This window comes from Phalangium opilio, unplaced genomic scaffold (genome assembly GCF_054372755.1).
Source record: "Phalangium opilio isolate 3A_F unplaced genomic scaffold, DU_Popi_V2 ptg000059l_1, whole genome shotgun sequence".
Taxonomy (NCBI): domain Eukaryota; kingdom Metazoa; phylum Arthropoda; class Arachnida; order Opiliones; family Phalangiidae; genus Phalangium; species Phalangium opilio.
The window spans coordinates 1-23,672 of NW_028324176.1; the positions used below are offsets into that span (position 1 = coordinate 1).

The 23,672-nt window shown below is 36.1% G+C and overlaps 3 protein-coding genes across 3 annotated transcripts; 1 reads left to right on the top strand and 2 right to left on the bottom strand.

Moving 5' to 3' along the window:
- Window positions 1–2,118: 2,118 nt before the first annotated feature.
- Window positions 2,119–3,056, bottom strand: LOC149667203 (uncharacterized). Its single transcript, XM_089841371.1, has 2 exons — window positions 2,880–3,056; window positions 2,119–2,808 (listed from the first exon to the last, which is right to left on the bottom strand). The coding sequence occupies exons 1-2, from the start codon at window positions 3,054–3,056 to the stop codon at window positions 2,119–2,121; spliced, it is 867 nt and encodes a 288-aa protein (XP_089697497.1).
- A 36-nt stretch (window positions 3,057–3,092) lies between these two features.
- Window positions 3,093–6,873, bottom strand: LOC149667204 (uncharacterized). Its single transcript, XM_089841372.1, has 4 exons — window positions 6,854–6,873; window positions 4,432–4,840; window positions 4,170–4,327; window positions 3,093–3,939 (listed from the first exon to the last, which is right to left on the bottom strand). Exons 1-4 carry the CDS (start codon window positions 6,871–6,873, stop codon window positions 3,093–3,095), a joined length of 1,434 nt encoding a protein of 477 aa, XP_089697498.1.
- An 8,338-nt stretch (window positions 6,874–15,211) lies between these two features.
- Window positions 15,212–16,022, top strand: LOC149667205 (uncharacterized). Its single transcript, XM_089841373.1, has 5 exons — window positions 15,212–15,273; window positions 15,334–15,396; window positions 15,453–15,716; window positions 15,774–15,963; window positions 16,011–16,022. The coding sequence occupies exons 1-5, from the start codon at window positions 15,212–15,214 to the stop codon at window positions 16,020–16,022; spliced, it is 591 nt and encodes a 196-aa protein (XP_089697499.1).
- Window positions 16,023–23,672: the final 7,650 nt, after the last annotated feature.

Consider the following 23,672-nt stretch of genomic DNA (forward strand, 5'->3'; position numbering starts at 1 on the left):
TTCTCTCTCTTTCTCTCTCTTTCTCTCTCTTTCTCTCTCTTTCTCTCTTTCTCTCTTTTTTTTCTCTTTCTCTCTTTCTCTTTCTCTTTCTCTTTCTCTTTCTCTTTCTCTTTCTCTTTCTCTTTCTCTTTCTCTTTCTCTGGGGTCTCAGGGGTCCAGCTTTTCTTCCATAAACCTTCTAATTCTTTATTAGTTTTCTTGAAAGTTTTCGTGTTATCGGAAAATACGATAGTACAGAGACCTCTTCTGGATATAAATCTTTTAAGGCTTAAGATAAACTTTGTAGCACTTAAGTCGGTCACCAACTCCAGGTGTATCGCGCGTGTCACGGCACAACTGAAAAGAGCCACGTACACCTTAATATTAGAATTCGATAGTTCTGATTTGATAAGCATTGGGCCCATGAAATCAACTTCATTACTTGGGAGGCTGGCATCAATTTCAGTTTGCGGCAAATTAGACACTTTGCTATTGTTGAAGGGGGTGACGCGTCGCCGCGTCGAGCACCGATACCAAAGGTATATTGTGCGCCCGAACTGGTTAGACTGCGAAGAGTCCTGTCGCCTCGATGAATCGGAGAATCCGATTGGTCGAGACAGTAGAGCATGTCAAAATGCTCAAACCTCATGGCCGCGAGGTAATCGCAGCTACAGAGGATATGGGAGGAGGTTTCCTCTACCTCCCGACAGACAATTGCTTTACTAGTTGTTGTCCCTTTACGATCCAGTATTTTTCTCTAATATACGTTAGGGTTGAGGCAACTCCGAGATGAAACACCTTTTCATGGAATCATGGTAAAGTGTTAGGACTCTGGTAAAATTATGGGGTGTTGCTTTGCGTAACTGAACTGTGATTTTTGTAATCTCTCGCCTACTCTAAGCAAATTGTCTTCATCTCATCGAGAAAGGGGTTGAGATTATTAATCTTTAAGTTTTCTTCTAGCGGTAGATTATTTTTAAATCTGAAATCTCTTGATGGTATTCGTTGTTCTCAGAAACCCTGACCCAGTAACCTTCCGCCCTTGTGATTTATTTCGTAGTTATTGCTTCAAGATCGTTCTTGTCTTTGTTTCTTACGTTGTTAGTGAGTCGTAAAATCCAAGCGGTAATTCTTAACGGTCGCATTAGCGAACTGTATTAGTCAAAGTCAAATAAAGGTTTCCTTTGGAATTGGATTTGCGAATTTGCTTGTAGCGCGTACTTGGGTCTGAGTTCTATTTCAACTTCTTCCTTGATTTCCTTTCTGGCATCTGGCTTTGAGTTTTTAGGCCATTCGAATTCTGGTCTCTGGAGAAACTCCTTTCCACAATTAACGCCTTGAATAAGGGTAGACATTTTGATCCCTCTGGTAAGTAGATCGGTTGGGTTGTCTCATCCACGGATATAAGACCAGTTCTCTGGTTCAGTCAATGTGTGGATTTCGGTTATTCGATTCGATACGAAAGGTTTCCAATTCTTGGTTGACCCATTGATCCAATGATATGTCGCCATTGAATCAGTCCAGGTGTATAAGGAAGGGTTCTCTTCTACTAAGTACTGTGCGAGTTTTTTGGTTAAACGTGCTCCTACTAACGCTCCTAGTAATTCCATCTTGGTATGGTGATTGGTTGTAGAGGTGCTACCTTTTTCTTAGGGGCTACTAAAATTACGTCAATTGATTCGTTTTATTCGGTTCGAATGTAGACCACAGCTCCGAAGGCTTGTTTGCTAGCGTCACAGAAACAGTAAAGTTGCGTTGATACTTCTCCGGCTTTAGCTCCAGATATGTAACATCTTGGTATGGTTAGATGTTGTAGTTCGTGCAATTCTGAGCACCATTCATTCCATTTGGGGACTATGTCATCTTTTAGTTCTTCATCCCACTTTAATCCCTTTCGCCATAAGCTTTGATATAGGCATTTCACCCTTGCAGTGAAATGAGACAGGAATCTCATCGGATCAAAGATGCGCGAGGAAGCTTGTAATATATATTGCTTGGTGTTTTGCCTGGTTAGAAGAAATTCGAGCAATGAGTCTACATCGAATTTGAATACGTCTGCGTTTCTGGTATCCATGTGATTCCTAGAACTTTCATAGGGCCTGGTATTCTTTGAAGACTCAATTCGACTTTGTCTTTGGTTTAGTTGGGAAATACGTCATTCCAACGTTGACGCAATTCTTCCGAGTTCGTTTGCCTTTTGCACAGTGGCATTGTGGCTTCCTTTAAGACCCTTTCACAATCTGTTGATAACGAGTAAGCTTCATGGACATCGTTAGCTCCACCTAGCAAATCGTCAACGTAGAGTGCTTCGTTTAATAACTTGCAAGCTTCAGGATAGTTCTTTTCATAGGCTTTAAGATGTTTCTTGATCATTGCGGCGAGTAAGAACGGGCTGGATGTCACTGCAAATATATCTTTAGTTTGAAGATTTCCTTCGAACCATAGGAATCTTGTGATGTCCCGATCCTCCGGTGCTAACTTGATTTGAAGAAATGCCTTTTCAATGTCAGCCATAAATGCAATAAGGTACTTCCGGAAGTTAACCAGTATTCCCAATAATCCAGGATTCAGATTTTTCTCCGCGTGTAAACAGTCATTTAAGGAAGGTGCATTCTTCTCGTGCGCAGATCCGTCAAAAACTATTCTGAGCTTTGGTGGTATTCTGTCCAGTCGTTCTATTCCTCGGTGGGGAAGGTAAAACGTTTCACCTGGAGTTCCGAAATTATTTTCTGCGAGCTTCTCAATGATTTCCTGTTTCAGGTAGTCATCAAAAACCGCTTTATATCTTTCAAGTAAACTCGAGTTAACTTCCAACTGCTTCATCAAAGACTAAAGTCGTTTCTTTGCTCCTTGGAAATTGTCTGTAAGTAATTGTGGTCTTCTTTCCAGGGTAGTCGTACTTCGTACCTGCCATCTTTTTGTGTGATTGTGGAGTCGAAGAATTCCATCGCTTCTATTTCGACTGGTGTCTCTTCTTTAGGATCGTCTACGATACCCATGGATTCTAATTCCCAGAAACCTTTCAAGGTTTGGGAAATCATTTGATCTTCAGATATTTGACTAACGGTGACGCTCATTACTTGTACCGTTGACACAGCTACATTGAAGTTGGTTTATGGCCCGTTTATGGTCCATCCAAATATAGTGTCCAGGGCACAGAGTGTGTCAGTCAGCCGTACTACTGCTCCTTTGACTATCTTCCAGTAGCATTCGTTAGAGACATTGGAGAACTTGGAAGGAGTGTCAGCCATTACCAATCCTCTAGCTTCCATTTTTTGTAGAACGTCTTCGTTTGGAACTTCTAATAAAGCGCTGCTTATTTTGGGTGTTTCCAGTGCATCGCTGGTGAATTCTCTGGATCCGTTTCTACTTCTTAAAGTGAGTAGAACGACATTTCTCGTTTCTATTTTCGGTTCCTTTCCTTCAAAGCTATCTATTCCCACCACTGTGTTTCCTAATAGTGGCAAGTTCAGGTTTCTTGATAGTTCTTTTGAGACAAACGTTCGTTGGGCTCCGTTGTCTAAAAGACAACGTGCGATAACTACGGATTGACCTGATATAACTTCAACGTAGGCGGTTTGAAAATAGACGTTACTATCCATGCTCATCATTGTAGACATTATTACAGCTGAGCCGGTTTCCGTTGGTCTTTCTTGATTATCTGTAGTGTTTTCTTCTATATTCTGATTGTTGCTGGCTTCTGGGTATTTTACCGGACAAACTACTTTGTCGTGATGCTTTCCACAAACTGGGCATTTTAAGCGATTACGGTGTCCTATCCGCGTACAGATAAAACATCGTCCATATTTCTTTAACGCTTCCTTTCTTTCGACGTAGCTTAAGTCGTTGCATTCAAAGAATTTGTGATCTCGTTTATCACAAAATATACAAGTCCTTTCTTCGATCTGGGGCTTGACGTTAGCGTGTAGTGTTACAGTAGTAGGTTGCGCTCTGTGGTTTCTATCTCGGGTCCAACGCGTAGTTGGTTTGTTCTTGAGGGGTTCAACTCCCTTCGTTGTCTCGTTCCCTTTAATTTGGGATAGTTCCTAACCCTTTTCGCGACTATCAACTTCTTTTCTTAGAAATTTCAGGATATCTTCTGCCTTCAAATCGAATTGGTCATCAACTGTCCGAGTGAAGTGAAGGGTAATTTCTTCTGGAAGGTTTTGCAGAATTTGCTCGCAAAATACTTTTTGAATGTGTCTGGACCAACCCCTAATGTTTGAAGGCTTCTGATTTGAATTTCGCAGTTATCGTAGAGTTTTCTAAGCGCAACGATGTCGTTAGCCTTCTTAATATGCGGGATATTTAGCAATTTAATCAAATGCGTGCTCTTAACTTTTTCTTTCTTCCCGAAACGTTATTTTAAGAGTTTAATAGCCTTTTGAAAGTTAGCCTCAGTTGCTGATAAGGCAGTCCTATAAAATACTGCTTCATGTAGGTAAATTTCACTGAACCATCCAAATCCTCGTCTTCGTGTACTGAGAATGAAAACTGTGACCAAAAGTCTTTCCATTTACTACGGTCTCCATCAAACTTTTCAATGATTACTCTAGGTAGCTTGACGTGTTTAGTTCTATTCGCGCTTGCAATTGAGCTTGCCACTACCGCGCTAGCTCGGTTAGCGTTTAGCAGACTTTCAATTCTAAGTTCTACAATCTTCTTAAAATTAATTACTCGTTCGTCCCATTCTTCTACAAAATCTATTTCCCTTTGGTATTGTTCTGGATCAGTTAAGTGGGTTTCGATTTCTTCATTAAGGGGATCTATTTTATTTTTCTTATCTTCGAGTTTCGGTAAGCAGGCTTGTAACTCGGACAAATCGCAGGACACGTCATTTATTCTTAACCTTAGTGCTACTCTAAATTTTTCAGCTACTCAAACATGAGAGAATACGAGTACTAGTAGAAAATTTCGAAGTTCGCAGCTGCCCCATTTCGAAATTTCGACTGTTTTACCTACTCGAATTAATAGCAGTGCGCATGTATTTACTACTCAGGAGTCCATTATAGGAACTGTGGCAAGAAAATGAAGAAATGAGACAAATTTTAACATGACGGAAGGCTCGAGGCTTGTCTCATTTTTCTTGAATAATTCACGGCTTCTGTACCCGTTTTTCAATGGCATTAAAACATTAAACTTTGCACTACAAAAGTACTAAATCCATGGGCACTTTTATGTTTACTTATGGTTTCTTTTCTCCTTAATTAGACAAGTAATTAATTAGAAATTAGTAATCCTAATTAATTAGTTTGATAAATAAATGCCTAATTTCTAATTGAATTGAATTAGTTTCTATGTCTAATTGCTAATTGGCTAATTAATTAGTTCATAAATATTTACCTAATTACAAATTCTTATTAAATTAGTTGTCAGCTAATTAGCACAACTCTGTATAGTTCTAGCAGAGAGTGTCGCGTATTGAAGAATAGTTTTCACTCACCAAAAAGCTGATATGCAGATTTCGATATCCGGTGATTTGTTCTGATCAACGGTGTTCTACCAGACCCGGGGTTTTCGGCACCATGTTATTTTTCCAATTGTGTTGATTAACGTTCGTGTAGTTTGAAGTAATACGTTCAACCATAAGGAGATTATCTCTCTCTCTCTCTCTCTCTCTAAGGGCCCAAGCGCATCTATTAGCAAAAACATCTAGTTCTGCTAGATGTGACGTAGATTTAGTATAGGGGCTCCTTCCGAATTTTTCGTCAAATTCGCGGGAGAGAAAAATAATTTTCAATATCAGCCACGACCGATATCCTAAGCCGGTCGTGGTCCAGAGGCAAGCTCTGAGATAACGGTCCCAAGCGGTTGGGAATCAAACTAAAACAGGCGGGTAGGCGAGAGAGGAAGGACTGAGGGGAAAAAATAATTAAGAGAATTTCCAGAACCCCCCAGCTCTCTCAGACACAAGAGGTAAATTCGCGATAAGTAAAAATCACGAAGAGCTGTCGTGAGAAATCTTTGAAGGAGGGAAAAATGTTCAATGCCGGGTTACTCTGCAGCGAATGCGCTCGGCCTCTGTTTAGGCTATACAATTATTATACCACTTGAGATGAGACGGATGGCTGACCAAATCGGACATACATACATTTCAACCGTAACATAGAATCTTGGGCCCTTAGAGAGAGAGATAATGTCCTTATGGTTCAACTTAGTTTAAAATTGTTCGATTGTTGACTGGTAACACCATTAAAATACACACGAATTCATAAACTTAGACCCAATTTATTTAAACTTGGTAAAATCATATAATATTCGTTTACATAATCCGACTAAATTAGGTCTTCATAGTCCGAAAGCTAGAACTCAACTAATTCTTCTGACGATTGTTTAATATTTTACTAGGCCAAAAAATATTAGTCCAGAAGTTGTGATAAAACAAGATAAAAAAACATACTGTCTAAAATGTCACTTTTTTATAAATTGGCCTTTTCTCTATGGGGTTAAAAAACTACTAATTCTGTTTAAATTACAACATCATGGCTGTAAATTATACGCAGAGCTTTATTCTTTTAATATGATGTTTACGTTGTAACAAGTTACTTTCTTTCTACTTCAATTTACGAACTTCTATAATTTAATTCATCTTACATATTTGTATCTAAATACTGAACACTCATGTGCCTACTCCCCCTAACCTTTTACCTCTCCGAGTGATGTATGTCACGGAGAGGTTCTGTAACGATCGTGTGTGTCTGTCTGTCTGTCTGTGTGTCTGTTGTTACACCCACGTGATCGCGTTCGCAGTTTCCAAATCGGACCAAACGTGTTCGCCATTTCCGAACTGCATTCACAGTCACGGAAATGGCTCCTCTACTTGAGTTCTCACACCACCATATTTTGGTCTTTGCCCATCCCAGTCTGTACTTACTGGCTTCTAATCGCCACCATCTTTTCGTCTGCGTCCATCCCACATGGACACCAGACTGTACATACTGGCTTCTAAACACCACCATCTACTGGTCTTCCGTCTATTCCACATAGACAACAATCTGTTTCATTGGCTTCTAACTCCATCGTCATCGTTTGGTTTAAGTCATTCGCGGCGATCAGCTAGGGTTACGAGAAACGTCTAGCCTCCCTAGGGTGGGTTGTCCACCAAAGGTTTTCGCAATTGCGGATGTTCTTGCTTTTAACTGTAGTTCGACACCCTTATATACTACCTATTTGACTAAGGCGAAGCAACCGGCGTATGCTTCATTTCAAACACCAATATTAGTCAAGTCTCTCAAGAATGTTTAATTGTTCTTTATCAAAACGATGCAACGCTCAATAAGGCGAACAAGTAACGAAGAAAATATTTAATATTAATTATATTTATTTTAATATTTAAGATTATCTTGTTTCTCAACTCGAAATGAATACGGAAAGAGTTACAAAGCAGTCTATGTTTTTGTCTGTGTTTGTCCGTCCATTGTTACACTAGTGCGTCGCGTCAGCAGTTAGCCTTGTGTTGATGTGTCAAGAAATCATTAATATTCGCTTTTTCCATAATATAAAGTGAAAATGTGGAAGCATTTTTCGTAATTTAGATGCATTTAGTACTTTTGTAGCTTTAAAGCTCTGTTTCATTTTGATATTCCAAAGATTTTTTTAATATTGTTATTTGAAATGGCTGTTTATATATTACTAAAGCTATAGTACATCTGAATATAGAATAATCCTTGGTTTAGTGATTTCGTGAAGAAAGCTAAGACCTAGACTCCGGCGGGTATATCAAGTATTATCCGCAATAAGCTTAGTGAAACAAAGAGTTAATAATTGAGGCCTGAGGTGAAGTAAACTTTGGGCTTTGATTTTCGTGTCTGAAATGAAGAGACATCAACGGTTCAGAGTGAGGCGAAAGTTAAATACACTCTTAAATAATCAGGTTAAGATTTTATAATAGAAGAAAAGATCATGGTGGCAATTAGAATAGTAAAAGGGATAATGGTAAACGGGTAGTAGCTGCAGACTTTTTATTCTCTTTATGGTGCGTATTGACTATTAGTGCGTCTAGCTACAATTTAGCTTTGGTGTTAATTAACGTTAACATTCATGTTGGCAAACTAAGAATATTGTTGAGGTGAGACGAGACGATAGTGTTTACACTGCAAACCAGTTGTGAATGTAGCTATCAGAATATACGATAAACAGCTGAAGCGTAGACTTTATTTCCTGTTATTTTCCCCATTGACTGATTTCCTTGTGTCCAAGATTTATCCTTATTAGATGTAAATTTCGTCTGCTTTACTGCTTGGAATACTGCTTCAATATTTCGTAAATTTTTACTTCAAAAAAGAGAAATAATTCCATATCTAGGTAAATAAGTTTGTAGTAGTAGACCTCTTGACTCGGAGAGGTAATATTTTGGTTTCCCAACTTGTCAATACTGTATTGAACCCTTTCGTCACAGTGCTCAAAATTGTAAAGAACGAAATGTTTGTCTCGCTTCTAAAGATGAACTCTAAAAGCACTCTTGTATCCAATATTCAAAAAGGGCGAAAATTCCTCCCCCTCTTTTGTCAACTCCTCGTGCATAAAAACGCATGAGAAGGAATCTCTAGACATTTCTGTTCTAACCTTGGGACAACCAAAGTGAAATCAAGTTATTCTTGGATTGTACTAGAGATTTGTGGTTAACCGTTTGAATCGAATAATTTGATCGAATACCGAATCAACGTGACGTTATGTGACGTATTAACTACTGAACGGTTTTTTTGCAAACTTTGCGTTGTGTCGTCCTCGTACTGTTAATGGAAATGGATATGCGAGGGCCTGCTAACCGAAATCAGAGAAAACTCTGACCAGTAACTTAGCCAAGGCTTAAGCTTTAAAACCCAATAACTTTTAAGCTTCGTAGATATAAATCGAAAAAATTTCATAAAATACTGTCAGACATTCTTTCGCAATCAGTCGCTGCTACACCGATTTTATAAACATTTCCGAAATTATCTGTCAAATTAACTTCTCGAAATCCTTCACGGATATAAGTTTCCGCCATTGCTAATACGTCACAAAATGCGTTGCTCAACGGAGTAATCGGTTCTAACAGCCGATGACTTCGATGCTTCTTCAACTACAATCGTGACGTCAAACCGGAAATTCCGAAAATCGTTCAGTGGCGAATGCGCATTCAACGGAGCTTCCGTTGAGCGTTACTTAACGCAGCCTTAGCCTCTCCTTTTCAGATACAGGCTCAATGGCATAGGGTAAATTTGGTCGAGAGGGGGAGTGGACTTTGTTATAGAGAATGCTTTTTGCTCTCAGAAAGGGGGATATCACTTAGGTAAGAGGTAGAGGGCTATGACGTTGCTGAGAACGAAATTACTCTATAAAAATTTTTGAGTCACATCCAAAGTTTCTGTGCTAATAGTTTGTTTTGTAAATAATGCGAGAAATGGCTTGTGTATATTCAGACAATAACGGGTGACTAAAATACCGAGCCGTAAGCCTTGGTAGCACTCTTACCATGGTCATACTGAAGTGAATATTAATAAAAATTAATGTTAGGGCTTATCAAAAATTCAAGGACTATTGTGATTAAAATATTAGCAATATAAATCAACAACAACATTTTCGTCTACTACTACCTACCTGTACCGACAAAATAATCGGTACAAATGATGATTTCAGATTTATTTAATAGGTTGTGGACACCGTTGTGGTATATTACATGGCAAATCCATCAACTCCTCTACGATATCACATCGCTCCTCCCGCTCAGTATTCACAATACCATATAATTACGACCGTCAACGCCCTCAACAACCACGATGATGAACGTTTATTGATACAAGGCTTCGATTCAACTATTTGGCTAATTACGATCCTGTTAATCGTGGCAGTGGCTTTTGCATCACATATTGAAGAAAACCTCAAAACAAGGGTCTTTTCTCAGTTGGCAACCTTTTCCGAAAATCTGTGGGAACTCACCTGTTGTTTCTTCGAAAACTGTTAAGTACCACATTGAGCATTCTATTCTCTAATTGGCGGTTTACATGTCAAAAATGTATTACATTTTTGACAATTCAGCTCCTCGAGTTCAGTCAATATGTTAAATTTCAACAAAGTTCAAATCTTTACAGTTCCAAAGAACTTCTACAAGCGCTCTGCCGTTTTAAAATGTTCCTTTTTACTCTTCTCTTTTGTTTTCTTAAAATGGTATTCCTCCGCACTCAAAAGCGAAATGACAATTGACAAATCGGTCTTCGTGGATAATATCGACGAGTTTCTACAAAATGTTCGACTAAGACCCATAGTACAAAAACAATTTAAGGTTGGCGTGGAAATTAAAGTAAGAAATATTTATTTTAGAAATATAAATTCTTTTTGTTATGGTCATGGCTGATTAAGACGTCCGTATGGCTAACACAGTAACCGTGACGTCACGCATTACACCGGACCTATGTGTCCGTGTCTGTCTGGCGGGGATCGTGTTTGCAGTTAGCAAATCGGAGCAAGGTCTTCCCAACATCTGGACCGAGTTCATGGTTCACAGGAATTTAGGAAGATCTCTATAGGAGTAGTAAGTTACCACACTTTTAGGCATGCAAATTAGCCAACAATGATCCAAATTTGCATAATTCAGAAATCCCACTTTTAGGCATGCAAATTAGCCAACAATGATCCAAATTTGCATAATTCAGAAATCCCACTTTTGACTATGCAAATTAGGATCTAAATTTGTATAATTCAGAGATCCGACCTTAAACATGTAAATGAACCGAAAATGATTATAATTTGCATAATTCAGAATCACACCTGTCAATCAAATGCGAGTCACGTGTGAGTCACGTGCAGTGTTGTGACGTAGGTAAAATTTGTAAGATATATCAGCAACAGGGTTTGAAATGATATTAGTTCGGGACAAAACTTAAAGCTATAATGAACTGGGAAAAACTACGGCTCGAAACTTTTAAAGATTACCCCGTTAGTAATATAAATCCATCAGAGTTTGTGAAACATGGTTTTTATTATTTAAAGAAGGGCGACGCCGTTAAATGTTTTTATTGCGATATAACATTACATAGTTGGAAAGTTAATGATAAAGTAAATGAGGAGCATCGAAAATATTCCCCGGAATGCCCAATTGTTAAAGGGTTTTCAACATGCAACATACCCATACATTGTTCTAACGACGAGTCAGGGAGAGATGTACCACCCACGGAGAAATACGTTTCAACTACAAGCAAACCCAAGACTAAAGAATATTGAAATAATAGATGTTGTACGCAGCGTGTTTTTGAGGTTACAAAAGAATATGTCTGTTTAGGTGGGTTATAACTTATCCTTCCCATAACTGTACCTGTAGGAATTATTTGTGGAATGTTATCTATGAACCCAGCAGTAGCGCTTCTTGGTTTCTATCCTCTACTCTTACCGATTTTAGATCAGAATTTTTTTAAAACAGGATTGTGTCAATGGTGTAAAAAACAAATCAAAGGATGAAATAAATTTTTTAAAAAACAATGTTTATTTGTATTGATTACATCACTATTAAATTCTGCGATAAATATTCCAAAAATTTGGAAATAAATTTAAAAAGTGTCTTTCCATCCGCTCCAAGTCTTGATGATAATAATAATCAATAGCGTCTTTTGAAAATACTTTAAAAGTGGGGTCATACGCTAATCTCAAGTTTCTATCTTCCAAAATACTTGGAAGATATGGAGATCTTGTAATGAGACTAAATTTATTTTTAAATTTTTCGAAAGTGAAAGTTAAATCCATTAAAGAATGATTATATTTATGCAATTCTTCAATAACTACGCTAATATATAATAACTTAAACAAATTAACAGTATAACTAACAGGTGTAATAATATATTTAATATGGGGGTTGTCATTGCATTGTCTGTTCTTTATAGTCAAACGAGTGTTGAATTCATACAAAAGTTTTATAATTGCAGTATTTAATACCGATTCAACACTCGCTTGATCGTGACACACATACCCTAAAACGTACGCTGCTCGATAACATTGATCAAGTTCATTAGGGTTGTATTTATTTAAACTTCCTAGTTTACATGCCGAACTACAAACGTAGCGTCCACAATCTCGGGTATTGATAGAGGTCCAATCTTTCCATCCATCATGTCGGTAGTAAGATATTTTAACGATGTTGTTAGCGCACAAGTTTTTAAACATTTCGCGACGTACAAGTTGATTAATGACACGCTTCGATATTAGATTGTTTCCTTCAAACTTTTTACGATTGTTCTCAATTTCGATTAAACATAATGTACCTAATCGAGGTATCGCGTTTGCACCTTCTGATTTAATACTAAAAGGTTTGCAACACACATAACTCGAAAACCGATGATTTATATTTTTACGCGATTCAATACCAAAAACGTTCTCCATTTTTGAGAATTTTTATTTCACCAAAAGGTGATGGTTCACTATCTCGTGAATTATAATTGACAGCGTTCTTTAAAAATAACTTCTTTCTGGGGTTAAATTCTGCGAAAATAATTCCAAAAACTTGGAAATGAATATAACATTTTTTGTTCTATTTTTTGCAACTCTAGGCGTGCATAATTAACAGCGTCTTTTGAAAATACTTTAAAAGTGGGGTCATATATTAAACCGATTTTATCTCTCAAAATTCTTGGAATATTTTTAGATTTTGTAAAGAGATTAAATTTTATTTTCATTTTTTCGAAAGTGAAAGTTAAATCCATTAAAGAATGATTAAATTTATGCAATTCTTCAATAACTACGTTAATATATAATAACTTTATCACATTAACAGTATAACTAATACGGGGATCACCATTAATATAATAGTAGTAATCATCCTTGTCAATTTTGTTCTTTATGATCAAACGAGTGTTAAATTCATACAAAAGTTTTATAATTGCTGTGTTTAATACCGATTCAACACTCGCTTGATCGTGACACACATACCCTAAAACGTACGCTGCTTGACTCGAATGTTGACATTGATCAAGTTCATGAGGGTAGTATTTATGTAAACGTCCTAGTTTACACTCCGTAGTCAAGATGTAACGTCCGCAATCCCTGGTATCGATCGAGACTACATCTCTCCAATAATCATATCGGTTACGAGATACTTTAACAATGTTGTTGGTGCACAAGTTTTTTAACATTTCACTGTGTACAAGTTGAGCAATAGCATACTTCGATATTAGATTGTTTCCTTCAAACTTTTTACGATTGTCCTCAATTTCGATCAGGCATAATAATAATAATAATAATTTATTTACTTTTGTCCACTACGGTCTTGCCCGTTACAATGCAAGGCCAAGTCAAAAAATGACTTTTAGCCGTACCTAACCGAGGTATCGCGTTCGCAGCTTGTGATTTAATACAAAAAGCTTCGCCACACGCGTAACTCGAAAATCGATAATTTATATTGTTACTTGAACCAAAAACCATGTGATGCATGCATTCTCCAAACCCGGAATCCATTTTTTGAATTTTTATTTCACTAAAAGGTAAATGATGGTTCACTATCTTGCAAATCCTTACCAATCCCAATCTTCACCTTCAAGTTCTACGAAAGATGGATTGGCATTTTGAAAATCTTCGTAAGATTTGTTAGTGGCATTCTTTGAAAAAATCACTTCATACACGTTATCAATGGATACATTGTCACGAAAGTGACCGGTTTTACAAAAAGAGTATCGAACCTTAAAAAATGTATCCCTAAATCTAGACAGTGTATTTGATAAGGATGATTTAGAAAAATTGCCGAACCGTAAAGAATCGATTACAATACTAATATATAACAGCTTCAAGAAATTTGAGCTGAAGCTGTTAGATGTTGCGTAATTCTTGCGAAATGGGTTTTTATACGTCAGCGTAGAGTTGCATTCGTAAATGATTTTAACAATCACCGTGTTAATTACTGCTTGAACAGCCTCACTGTCGTGACAAACGTATCCCAGAACGTAGGCCGCCTCTTTTCGATGTTGACAACGCCAGTTTTGTTTGTTATAGTACTTATGAATCCGACCTAGTTTACACTCCGTTGTAGGGATGTAAATACCACAATCAACCGTATCGATTTGACATAATGAGTCAACTGTACAGAAACTGACCCAAGATAGTTCTACAACATAACTCTCCCGCTTGTTTTTCAAAATTTCTTCGCAAACGAGTTTTCTAATCACTGTGTGAGTTATTTTATACTTTCGCGCAAATTTCTGACGATTGTCTTCAATTTCGATTAGACATAACGTCCCTAACCGAGGTACGTTATTTTTACAATCATGTTCAATAATATTTTTTTCATTAAAATTGTACGAATAAATTTCTCTCATTTTTTGGGGAAGCTACACAAATAATAGTTGGGTTCCTCTTCACTGTCCCAGTATGAACACTCTTTTTCTTGGCGTTGAGCTTTGTAACAAAACTGGTTACAATTGATACAAAAAAAACTATTGTCCAGAATCGCGTAAGCGTTTTCAATGTTGGTGATTAAAACTTTACCGTATTGTTTATAAATGGCTTTTTTAAATTTTTCACAATTATTGTTAACGCAGTAATGAATTTCACCACCAATAGATGAGAAACTAGCAATATCGTCTTTTTCACAAAAAAGACAGTTTAGATCCTGACCACTCTGTAACTAAGTTTGGCCTGTGGTATTTAATTCCGAAAATTGTTTTTCATTCAAGTCTGTGAAAAGTAATATTATCTTATAAGAAACACGCACGTTGTGAGGGCCTCTTTTAAAATCATACATTTATAATATGCACCCTTCTTAAAACGACTGATAAATATTTTTCGATAGGGACGCTCATTAATATGGACCCTTCTTTAAAATCGTTAATACATAAAAAACCAACAGTTAAATATTTTTTCAAAGAAAACTAGGGATGACCTCGACGCTCATTACAAATTCCTAACTAGACTTCTTAAGCTAACAACCTTGAAAATTTCTTATATAAACTGAACGGATTTCAAAGTTTCACATCATAACGCAAAAAACTTTAAGTTTGAAAATATCTTCATAGATAAAGTCTAGATTACTACTAGAAAAATGTGTCCAGCAAAATCTTTTGACTCAAACGCTGCTCAACCGGTTGAGGAATTGTAAGTTATTTTAGCTAGCAAGTTAAAATTATTTTTTAATACCGGATCTATTTTATATAGCGCTTTACCCCAACTCTGGGATATCGATGATGTATTGGAAGTAGAACCAATCATCATCCACGAGGAGTATGATATCCCAGATGGGGTGGAGGAGGAAATAAACGAATTAATCGCGAGTATTGATATGTTCGCCGAAGCCGACGACCCGGATGTAGTATCGACGGAATCATCCTCGGATGAAGAAACGTAAGGTTTTAAATAAGTTTGAGGAATTGTAAGATACCTAACAAGAAATTTTTAAAACAGCGAAAGCGAAGAACTTTACAACGCAATGATTCAAGAATACCCATGCATGCAAATTGATTTAAAGTAAAGCAAAATAAATTATTATCTAAAAATTAATAAACTAATACATGTTTTTACAGTCTTAAATATCCCTATCCTACATTGTGTTCTTGTTGTTTTTCCACCGAATTTAATTCTCATGTCATTTTTCGTACTATTGAATCCCGCTATATTTTATACTTTTGCGCTACTCCTAATTGCCCTCTTTTCCGAACTATCATCTGCCTTACCTGGGATCAGTCTAATTTCTATCCAATTAACATTTTCCTAGACACCTATTTCCTTTCTAAATATAAAGCATACCGACTTCCCCTATACGAAAAAGATCTACAAATTGACTTAAAGTAAGTTGTAAATGAGTCTTATTGTATATAAAAACTAATTTTAACTTTTTTTTATAGTTCTACCTACGATATTCCTACTCGCTGCCCTAATTGTTATTGTCGTACTCCAAACCACTACACTATCAGGGAAACTGTCTGCGTTCCGGAACGACATACAACTGTCTACAAGCTCTACTTCTGTCCTATTCGAGACTGTCCTTTATACCAACATCTCATCTGCTTCTCCTATGATCAAAAATATTATCCTGTTCATATTTTAAATAATTCTCATTTCTGTTTTCTTATTGATCGTAGACGCTTACCTAAATTATTATCTCAAATTAATTCACAATAAAAATATATATATTATAACGAAACTTGTCTCTTATCTTTTTATATTAAGCTTAAACACTCTATAAGAATCCCCTCTCTTAAACAACCGTAGTGCCAAACATTTCTTAAAAAAGTAGTTAACCTTGACAACGCCCAATAATAATTCTTTTGAAATAAGTAGATATCTCGGGGAAAACTTTATCATTTTCTTTTAACGCTTCATCCGAGAAAGTCTTTTAAAAAACATGGGTCTCCCTAGCAATAACGAAGAAGCTTCCGAAAACTAGTACGTTATTCTATCTTGGTAGTTTCTTATAGATTTTAAAGATTTGTCTTTTATACTATAGTTCTCAAACTCCGGCTACTTTGGATTTTCCGCGTCAAAATGAAATGGAATTGGCTAGTATCTATCCGTAAGCGAAAAAATCTATTTTTACTATAAATTTAAAAAATTAATAGTTATATACATTTTGTAGATTTAACTGTTCTTTTTCTGAAATCATGCCTTGCTCTAACTGTTTTTCGTCGCAATATCATATTGTATCCTATACTGTATTAGCTATTAATGGAATTGTTGACGCTTACTATTGTACTAATGTTAATTGTGTTTATTATTTAAAATTATTTTGCTATTGTACACACTCCATTTGTTTTATTCCTTGTCGCGGGTATTACGACGATTGGAGTACGCGATTTGCCCAAGAATTGGGCTTACCACTATTTTTATAATGTTTAAATATATTTTTACCATTTTTTCAAAAAACATATATTTTTATTATTGTAATTTACAAGTGATTAAAAAAGATTTTTTAAAATTCAATTAAACAGTACGAAATCATTTGTTGAATGCTTAAAACACATTGAATATTTTGAGGATTACGTAAATTATTTTCGAATGATTTTAACAGATCGGTTAAATTTAACGTGCTGCAAAATGCGTGTAAGGTAGTTTTACTCTCGCGTTTAACATCCAATAGTTTTTTTTCAAAATCACCCAAAAGAATTCGAAAGGTGAGTAACATATTTTTTAAGAAAATTCTTTGATCAATAATAAAGTTAATATGTGTAGTAATAAACCCGTTTACGGGGTCTTGCATAATAAGCGTAAATACTTCGGGTTTAATTGTCACTGGAACGCTTTCGTCATACGTAAAGACAAGACCGTAACTCGTAATAGATATATAGATGTTCTGACAACGATAAAATTTAATTGACGATTTCTGCATACAGGCCGCGAATTCAGATTTACGTTTGTTCAAGATGTACCATATTTTATATGGTATTAAAATAAAGTTTTCACTTTCAACAATAACTGTTGGTTCTACGTCTCTTCCCCGCGGACAAACAGTTACCGTTACACCGCTTTTTGTTAAGTGTAAGTTCAAATCGCGAAACATAGCCATATTTTTATAAAAAAGTATTACTCACAACACATCATGGGTATTTTTATTCAGGAACGAGCAGTGCAGTTTCAAACATGTACTTTCGATTGACTTTCCTAACAAAAACTCGGGGTCTTTTTATACCAAAATATCTCCACTTAAAAATTCCATAATATTACCCTTAAGCGATAGAAAAGTCTTATACCTGATAATTACGAGAAAATAAAAACCTTGGGAGAATTCACACGTGATTTTTGAAAGTATAATTAACTACGAGAGAGAATTTTTTTTTTTTAAGTTTTTGACCCTTCGACCTTTTTGCAAAAATATCATCCATTTTAAGATCGGAGCACCTTTCCCCCGAAAAATCCCTGTTTAAATTCCCACACTTTTTCGTTTTTTATAAACCATTAAATACCAATTAAAGCTTTCCATCTGTGTAGGACGTGTATTGGAAAGCGTCTTTAGCCTTCTACATAAACTCCACCCAGACCAATTTGATCGAAGCAAAAAAATACTTCTCGGTAATTACACCCAGGTGCATCGTATAAAAAAGCAATTATTTTTTGATACAATGTAATTTAAAAAAATATATTTTGTAACCTAGGGGAATTCAGGTGTTCCAATCGTATATCTAATATCATTAAAAAGTATACCCGCAGCCAGATAAAAAAAGCAATTATTTTTGATACATTGTAATACAAAAAATATATTTTACAACCTAAAAGTATCATTAAGTATAATTAACGACGAGAATTCTCGGTAAATTACTTTTTTAAAAAATATATTTAATAACCTAGGGGTATCCAGGTGTTTGAAATCGTATATCTACCCATCATTAAAAAGTATACCCGCAGCCAGCTAAAAAAGCAATTATTTTTGTAACATTGTATTTACCTAGGGTATCATTAAGTATCATTAACGACGAGAATTCAAAATATATTTTATAACCAAGAGGTATCATTAAGTATCATTAACGACGAGAATTCAAAATTTATTTTTATAACCAAGAGGTATCGTATAATTATCTACGAGAATTCTAACTTTTAAAAATTTTATAGAGGCTATAATTATCTACGAGAATTCCTATTGTAATTATTACCGGGAAAAAAATATTTTTAACCGTATAATTAGGCGTTCCCCGCGCGCCGGCGCGCGGGCACGCCGTGTGTCACCCCCCTCCCCCGGGGGCGGCGGGGACGGTGTATATAAACTCTCGGGATTTTCGGATATTTCATTCGTTCTTCACTCGACGTTCGTTATGGCATCTTCACTCGGTAAGCGAAAACTTAATATATCAGATGATGAGGAGGAAATAGATATTTTTGAGCAAATTAAAAACGTTAAAGAGGAAACTACTATCGAAAAAACCGGCATTGTCCCTCGATACGATATTAAACGAGGTTTAGCTAGTTACGTTACTTCATTACCAGCGTCGCGTGACGATTTTTATTTCGATATTCAAATATACAAGTACGAGGATATAAAAGATAGAGATAATAAAGATATTTGGCAATGCGATGGAAGAAGATTAAGATTTGTCGCGTTTAAAGATAGCGTCGAATGTAAACAAATTCGATCTATCGTGAACAAGATCGCCAAGCATATGATCGATAATCCCGACAAGATCACGAAAAATTATTCGTTTTTTAACAAAAACGAATAATTAATCAATATGGAATCCCAATATCTATTACTCGTATATCTATTAACGTATTTATATATACTATATACCCAATATATCAATTATCACTACTATTTAATATAAAAAAGAAGACAATTATTACGTGGTTGATGGGATGGATATGAGACTCGAAGTTAACAGATTATCAACGTTCAAGATATGGTCTGTCGAAGGTATTAGCGTGGATGACATGGCAGCTAGCGGTTTTTATTGCATTAGCCCTAAAACCGTTCGTTGTTTTTCGTGGCTTACCGCCTTGACTGGATGGAGAGCCGACAATCATCCATTGGCTGTTCATGGCTACGAACAACCGTTATGCAGATTTGTTTTTCGGTCAGGAACCGGGTCTGGAAACGTCCCTATCATTGGTCGTAATTTTTTCGAGGAAATTGAAAGGGACTTCACGGGACCGGAAAATCATCCTACCAGAGTACAACTATCACCTTACGCGGCCATGTTACAACACAGAGTCGAAATCGATTTAAAAGAAAAAGAAGAAAAACGAAAAAAAAATATATAAAACTCTAAACAATTTGATAAACTTACTCATTTTAAGATGAGTAGTTCGAGCGATTCCGAAAATGAAGAACCGCTAAATTTAAGTGTTAAAGCTAATCCTAAACAATTTTATACTTGCGAAAAAATATTAGATAAAAAATCTCGAAAATACAAATGTAATCAAGTAGAATGTAAAATTAAATTTAAAAATTTAGAACGTATTAAATTAACCGAAGTAAACGAAACGTTTGTTAGTATAATTAATTCCATACTCTTTGAATTATTACGCAATCATAAAGGATATAATAGAGTTAGATTTTGTATTCGTTCGGATGAGTTGGATAGTCCGATAAATTTAAGGTTTATGAATATTAATGAATTAACGGCTGAAAGAGTAATAGGAGCTATAAGTCAAGTTGCGCAATCAAATCGAAATTTCCATTTACAAAGCTCTTTAGTTTTTGACGTTATTTTTTTACATTGCGACGTACCCGTTGGACGTCGATCAAAATCGTTAAAAAATAGAAATATAGTAATTTTGGATACGTTTATAAAAACGAGTCCAAATTATATTTACATTGACAATACCGATAACTTATGTTTTGGAAGAGCTTTGGTGATAGGAATTTATTTGGCTGATAAGAGATTCGAAAAGAATACGAATGAAAAGTATCAAACAACGAACGAGTCAATTAATTATTTTAGAAAGATAAAAAAATGTAATCACCCCCTCCAAAAAGAAAAAGCGGAGCAATTATATAAAAACGCTAATATTTCTCCGGATACCGTTAATTTATTAGATATTCAAAATTTTCAATCTTACTTAAACGAATATCAAATTATTATATTCAGAGCTGATAATTTAGAAAAATATTTTGTCGGACCTTTCAAGGAAAAACAAATTTTTCTATTGTTAGTTAATGATCACGTGCATGTAGTTAAGGAATTGCATACAATGTTTGGCGGTATATCTTATTGTTCTAAATGTTTAAAAGTATTTCACGGAACTAATCAAAAGAATAATCACTTTTGCGAAACTCGAGTTAAATGTAGTAGATGTAGAACTTTAAATGTATTCCACGAAGATAAACTAATTAAACCTGTTAAATGTCGAAAATGCCATCGTTATTTTAAAGGAGAAGAATGTTTGAATTTTCATATATCTAACGGAACGTGCGATAACTTTAAAAGGTGTTTGAAATGCGGACTAGAACTGAAAGAAAAACACTCTTGCTCGAAACCATGTAAAAACTGTTTACGCGTACACGAGAGGAACCGTTGTTACGTTATGCCTCTTTCGAGAACGTACGAAAAAACCAGATATTGTTATTTCGATACCGAATCAATCGTTAAAAATAACGAACACGTCCCTGTCTTACTCGTAAGCGCTATGCAAGAAAATGAAGAGAACAATTACGAGTACGAGATATTTCGGGGGTTCGACTGCGTCGACAAATTTCTAAATTATTTATTCCGGACGAAAGAAATGGTTTTCCAACACGCGACAAAACGGGTTAAAGCAACTAAACCGGTTTTTGAAAATATTACGTTGTTAGCCCATAACAGTAAAGGTTTCGATTCGTTCTTTATTCTTCGTGGGTTATTAAAATTGAACATCATACCGGATATTGTTTTTGACGGAAGCAAAATGTTGGCCATTTTCTTGAAAAATCAAAAAATGAAATTTATCGACTCTTTCAATTTCGTCTCGCAACCATTAAGATCGTTCCCCGCGACGTTTTCTTTGGGCGAAAATAGAAAAGAATTTTTCCCTTACATATTCCACACCGAAGAAACTTTGGATTATGTCGGTCCACTACCGCCGAAAGAGTATTTTCAACCGGAACATATGAAAGAAAAAGATTATAAAGATTTTCTCGAATGGTACGCGACGAAATCGAGACAATCGGTCTATAATTTACGCGAAGAACTGGAATATTATACTATCATGGATGTTAAGGTTTTACAACAGGGTATGGATAAATTTAGACAATTGTTCGAGAAGGAAACTGGTTTCGATGTTTTAAATATGAACGCTTTAACCATAGCGGGGGCCTGCACGAATATTTTCCTTCATAAATACTTGGAAGAATTTACACTCGGAGTAGTACCGTGTAACGGCTACAGGAATAACTACAATCAAAGCAAATCTGCTTTAAAATGGTTGGCGTGGGAAGAAAAAGAACGCGGAATAAAAATTCAATCGGTTCTCTCGTTGGAAGGGGAAAAAAAGATTGGACGATACCCGGTAGATGGTTATTCTTCTCAACCCGAAATAATATTTCAATTTGACGGAGATTTTATTCACGGATGTCCGAAACATACGAAAGGAGGCGAATGGAATCCGTTATTGCAAGATACGTTTAAAAATTTATACGAGAGAACTCTGGATCGAGATGATGATATCATGTGTAATGCACCGAACGCTGAATATGTTAGAATATGGAGTTGCGAGTTTGACGAAATGTTGAAAAACAGAATCGAGGTAAGAAAGTTTTGCGATTCGTTACACTTTCGAGATCCGATAGGACCAAGATCGGCATTATACGGTGGTCGTACTGAATGCTTCAGGCTGTATCATAAAACCAAACCAAACGAAAAAATTCTATATTACGATGTTTGTAGTTTGTACCCCTTTGTATGTAAAAACAGAGACTATCCTAAAAATCACCCGGAGATTATTACGAGAGATTTTTCATTCGATTTGAATCATTACTTTGGGGTAATGTCTTGTAAAATATTAGCTCTGAAAGACGCTTACATACCGGCATTACCAATTCGAACCAGAAAAAAACTATTTTTCGCTTTGTGTCGTACTTGCGTGGAAAACGATATACAAACAGCCTGCGCGCATAACGACTCCGAGCGAGCTTTCGAAGGGATTTGGCCCACCCCAGAAATATACATGGCGGTCGAAACCGGTTACGTTATATTGGAAATCTTCGAGGTTCACCATTACCCCGAAAGGTACACCTATATCAAGGATAAAGATCCTGGTTTTTTCGGCAGTTACATTAATACATTTTTGAAACTAAAAATCCAAAACTCTGGCTGGCCTCGCAACGTTACCACCGACGAGGAAAAAACGGAATATTTAAGACTAATTAAAGAACGAGAAGATATCGAGATTAGACCCGAAGATGTAACAAACAATTCAGCTCTACGCGCGTTGGCGAAATTAGCTTTAAACTCGTTATGGGGTCGACATTGCTTAAACAACGATAAACCAAAATCGGTTTTCGTCAAGGATTATCAAGATTTCATTAAAATTATAATGGATCCGACATTGGAATTAACGGATATGCGCCCAATTAACGACGATGACGTTTGTTTAATGACCTACAAATTCAAAAAAGATTTTTGCCCGACATATTACAAAGGATCGGCAGTGTTGGGGAGTTTCGTTAGTTCGTACGGTCGGATCGAATTATTTCGAACTCTGAATAAATTAAAAGAAAGGGTTTTGTACTGCGATACGGATAGTATTATATTTATTCACAAAGAAAGTGACGAATTTCTTCCACCCGTCGGACAATTTATGGGTGATTGGACCGACGAAGTTCCAAATGGGTATATATCGGAATTCGTTACTTCGGGTCCGAAATCGTACAGTTACAAAACAAATACCGGGCATTGCGTTACGAAAATGAAAGGAATTTCGTTAAACAGGAAAAACGAACAGATAATTAACTTTGATTCGATCAAATCGGCTTTAGACACTCCGGGAACTAGTTACACTTTGGAAATCCCCTTTAACGTTGTGCGTGACAAAGCTCGCGCGAAACTACTTTTAGGAAATCTGAAAAAAAGTTTCGGCGTGACTTTTAATAAGAGAATAATCGCGGACAATTTTTTAACATATCCGTTTGGATACTCGTTAAAGCAAGATGCATCGTGAAAGTCTACGTTTAAAATCATTCAATGGTCATTGGAGTTGGAAGTTATCCCCGCGGAACTAGCAGCGTCGGGTCTCTTTTACTTGAACGACGGTTTAAAAACCATGTGTTTCAGCTGTCATAACTTATTCGATTGGGGAGGATCGAATGAGACTAATCCTCACGAAGTGCATCAAAAACAAGC

Coding starts and splice junctions, on each gene's coding strand:
- LOC149667205 (XM_089841373.1), top strand. CDS start 15,212: ATGTTCGCCGAAGCCGACGACCCGGATGTAGTATCGACGGAATCATCC. Junction 15,274..15,333: donor TCATCCTCGGATGAAGAAAC/GTAAGGTTTTAA, acceptor TTTTTAAAACAG/CGAAAGCGAAGAACTTTACA. Junction 15,717..15,773: donor GATCTACAAATTGACTTAAA/GTAAGTTGTAAA, acceptor TTTTTTTTATAG/TTCTACCTACGATATTCCTA.
- LOC149667203 (XM_089841371.1), bottom strand. CDS start 3,056: ATGAGCGTCACCGTTAGTCAAATATCTGAAGATCAAATGATTTCCCAA. Junction 2,809..2,879: donor AAAAAGATGGCAGGTACGAA/GTACGACTACCC, acceptor AAACGACTTTAG/TCTTTGATGAAGCAGTTGGA.
- LOC149667204 (XM_089841372.1), bottom strand. CDS start 6,873: ATGGTGGCGATTAGAAGCCA. Junction 4,328..4,431: donor ACGAGGATTTGGATGGTTCA/GTGAAATTTACC, acceptor CGTTTCGGGAAG/AAAGAAAAAGTTAAGAGCAC. Junction 3,940..4,169: donor GGTCCAGACACATTCAAAAA/GTATTTTGCGAG, acceptor GACCCGAGATAG/AAACCACAGAGCGCAACCTA.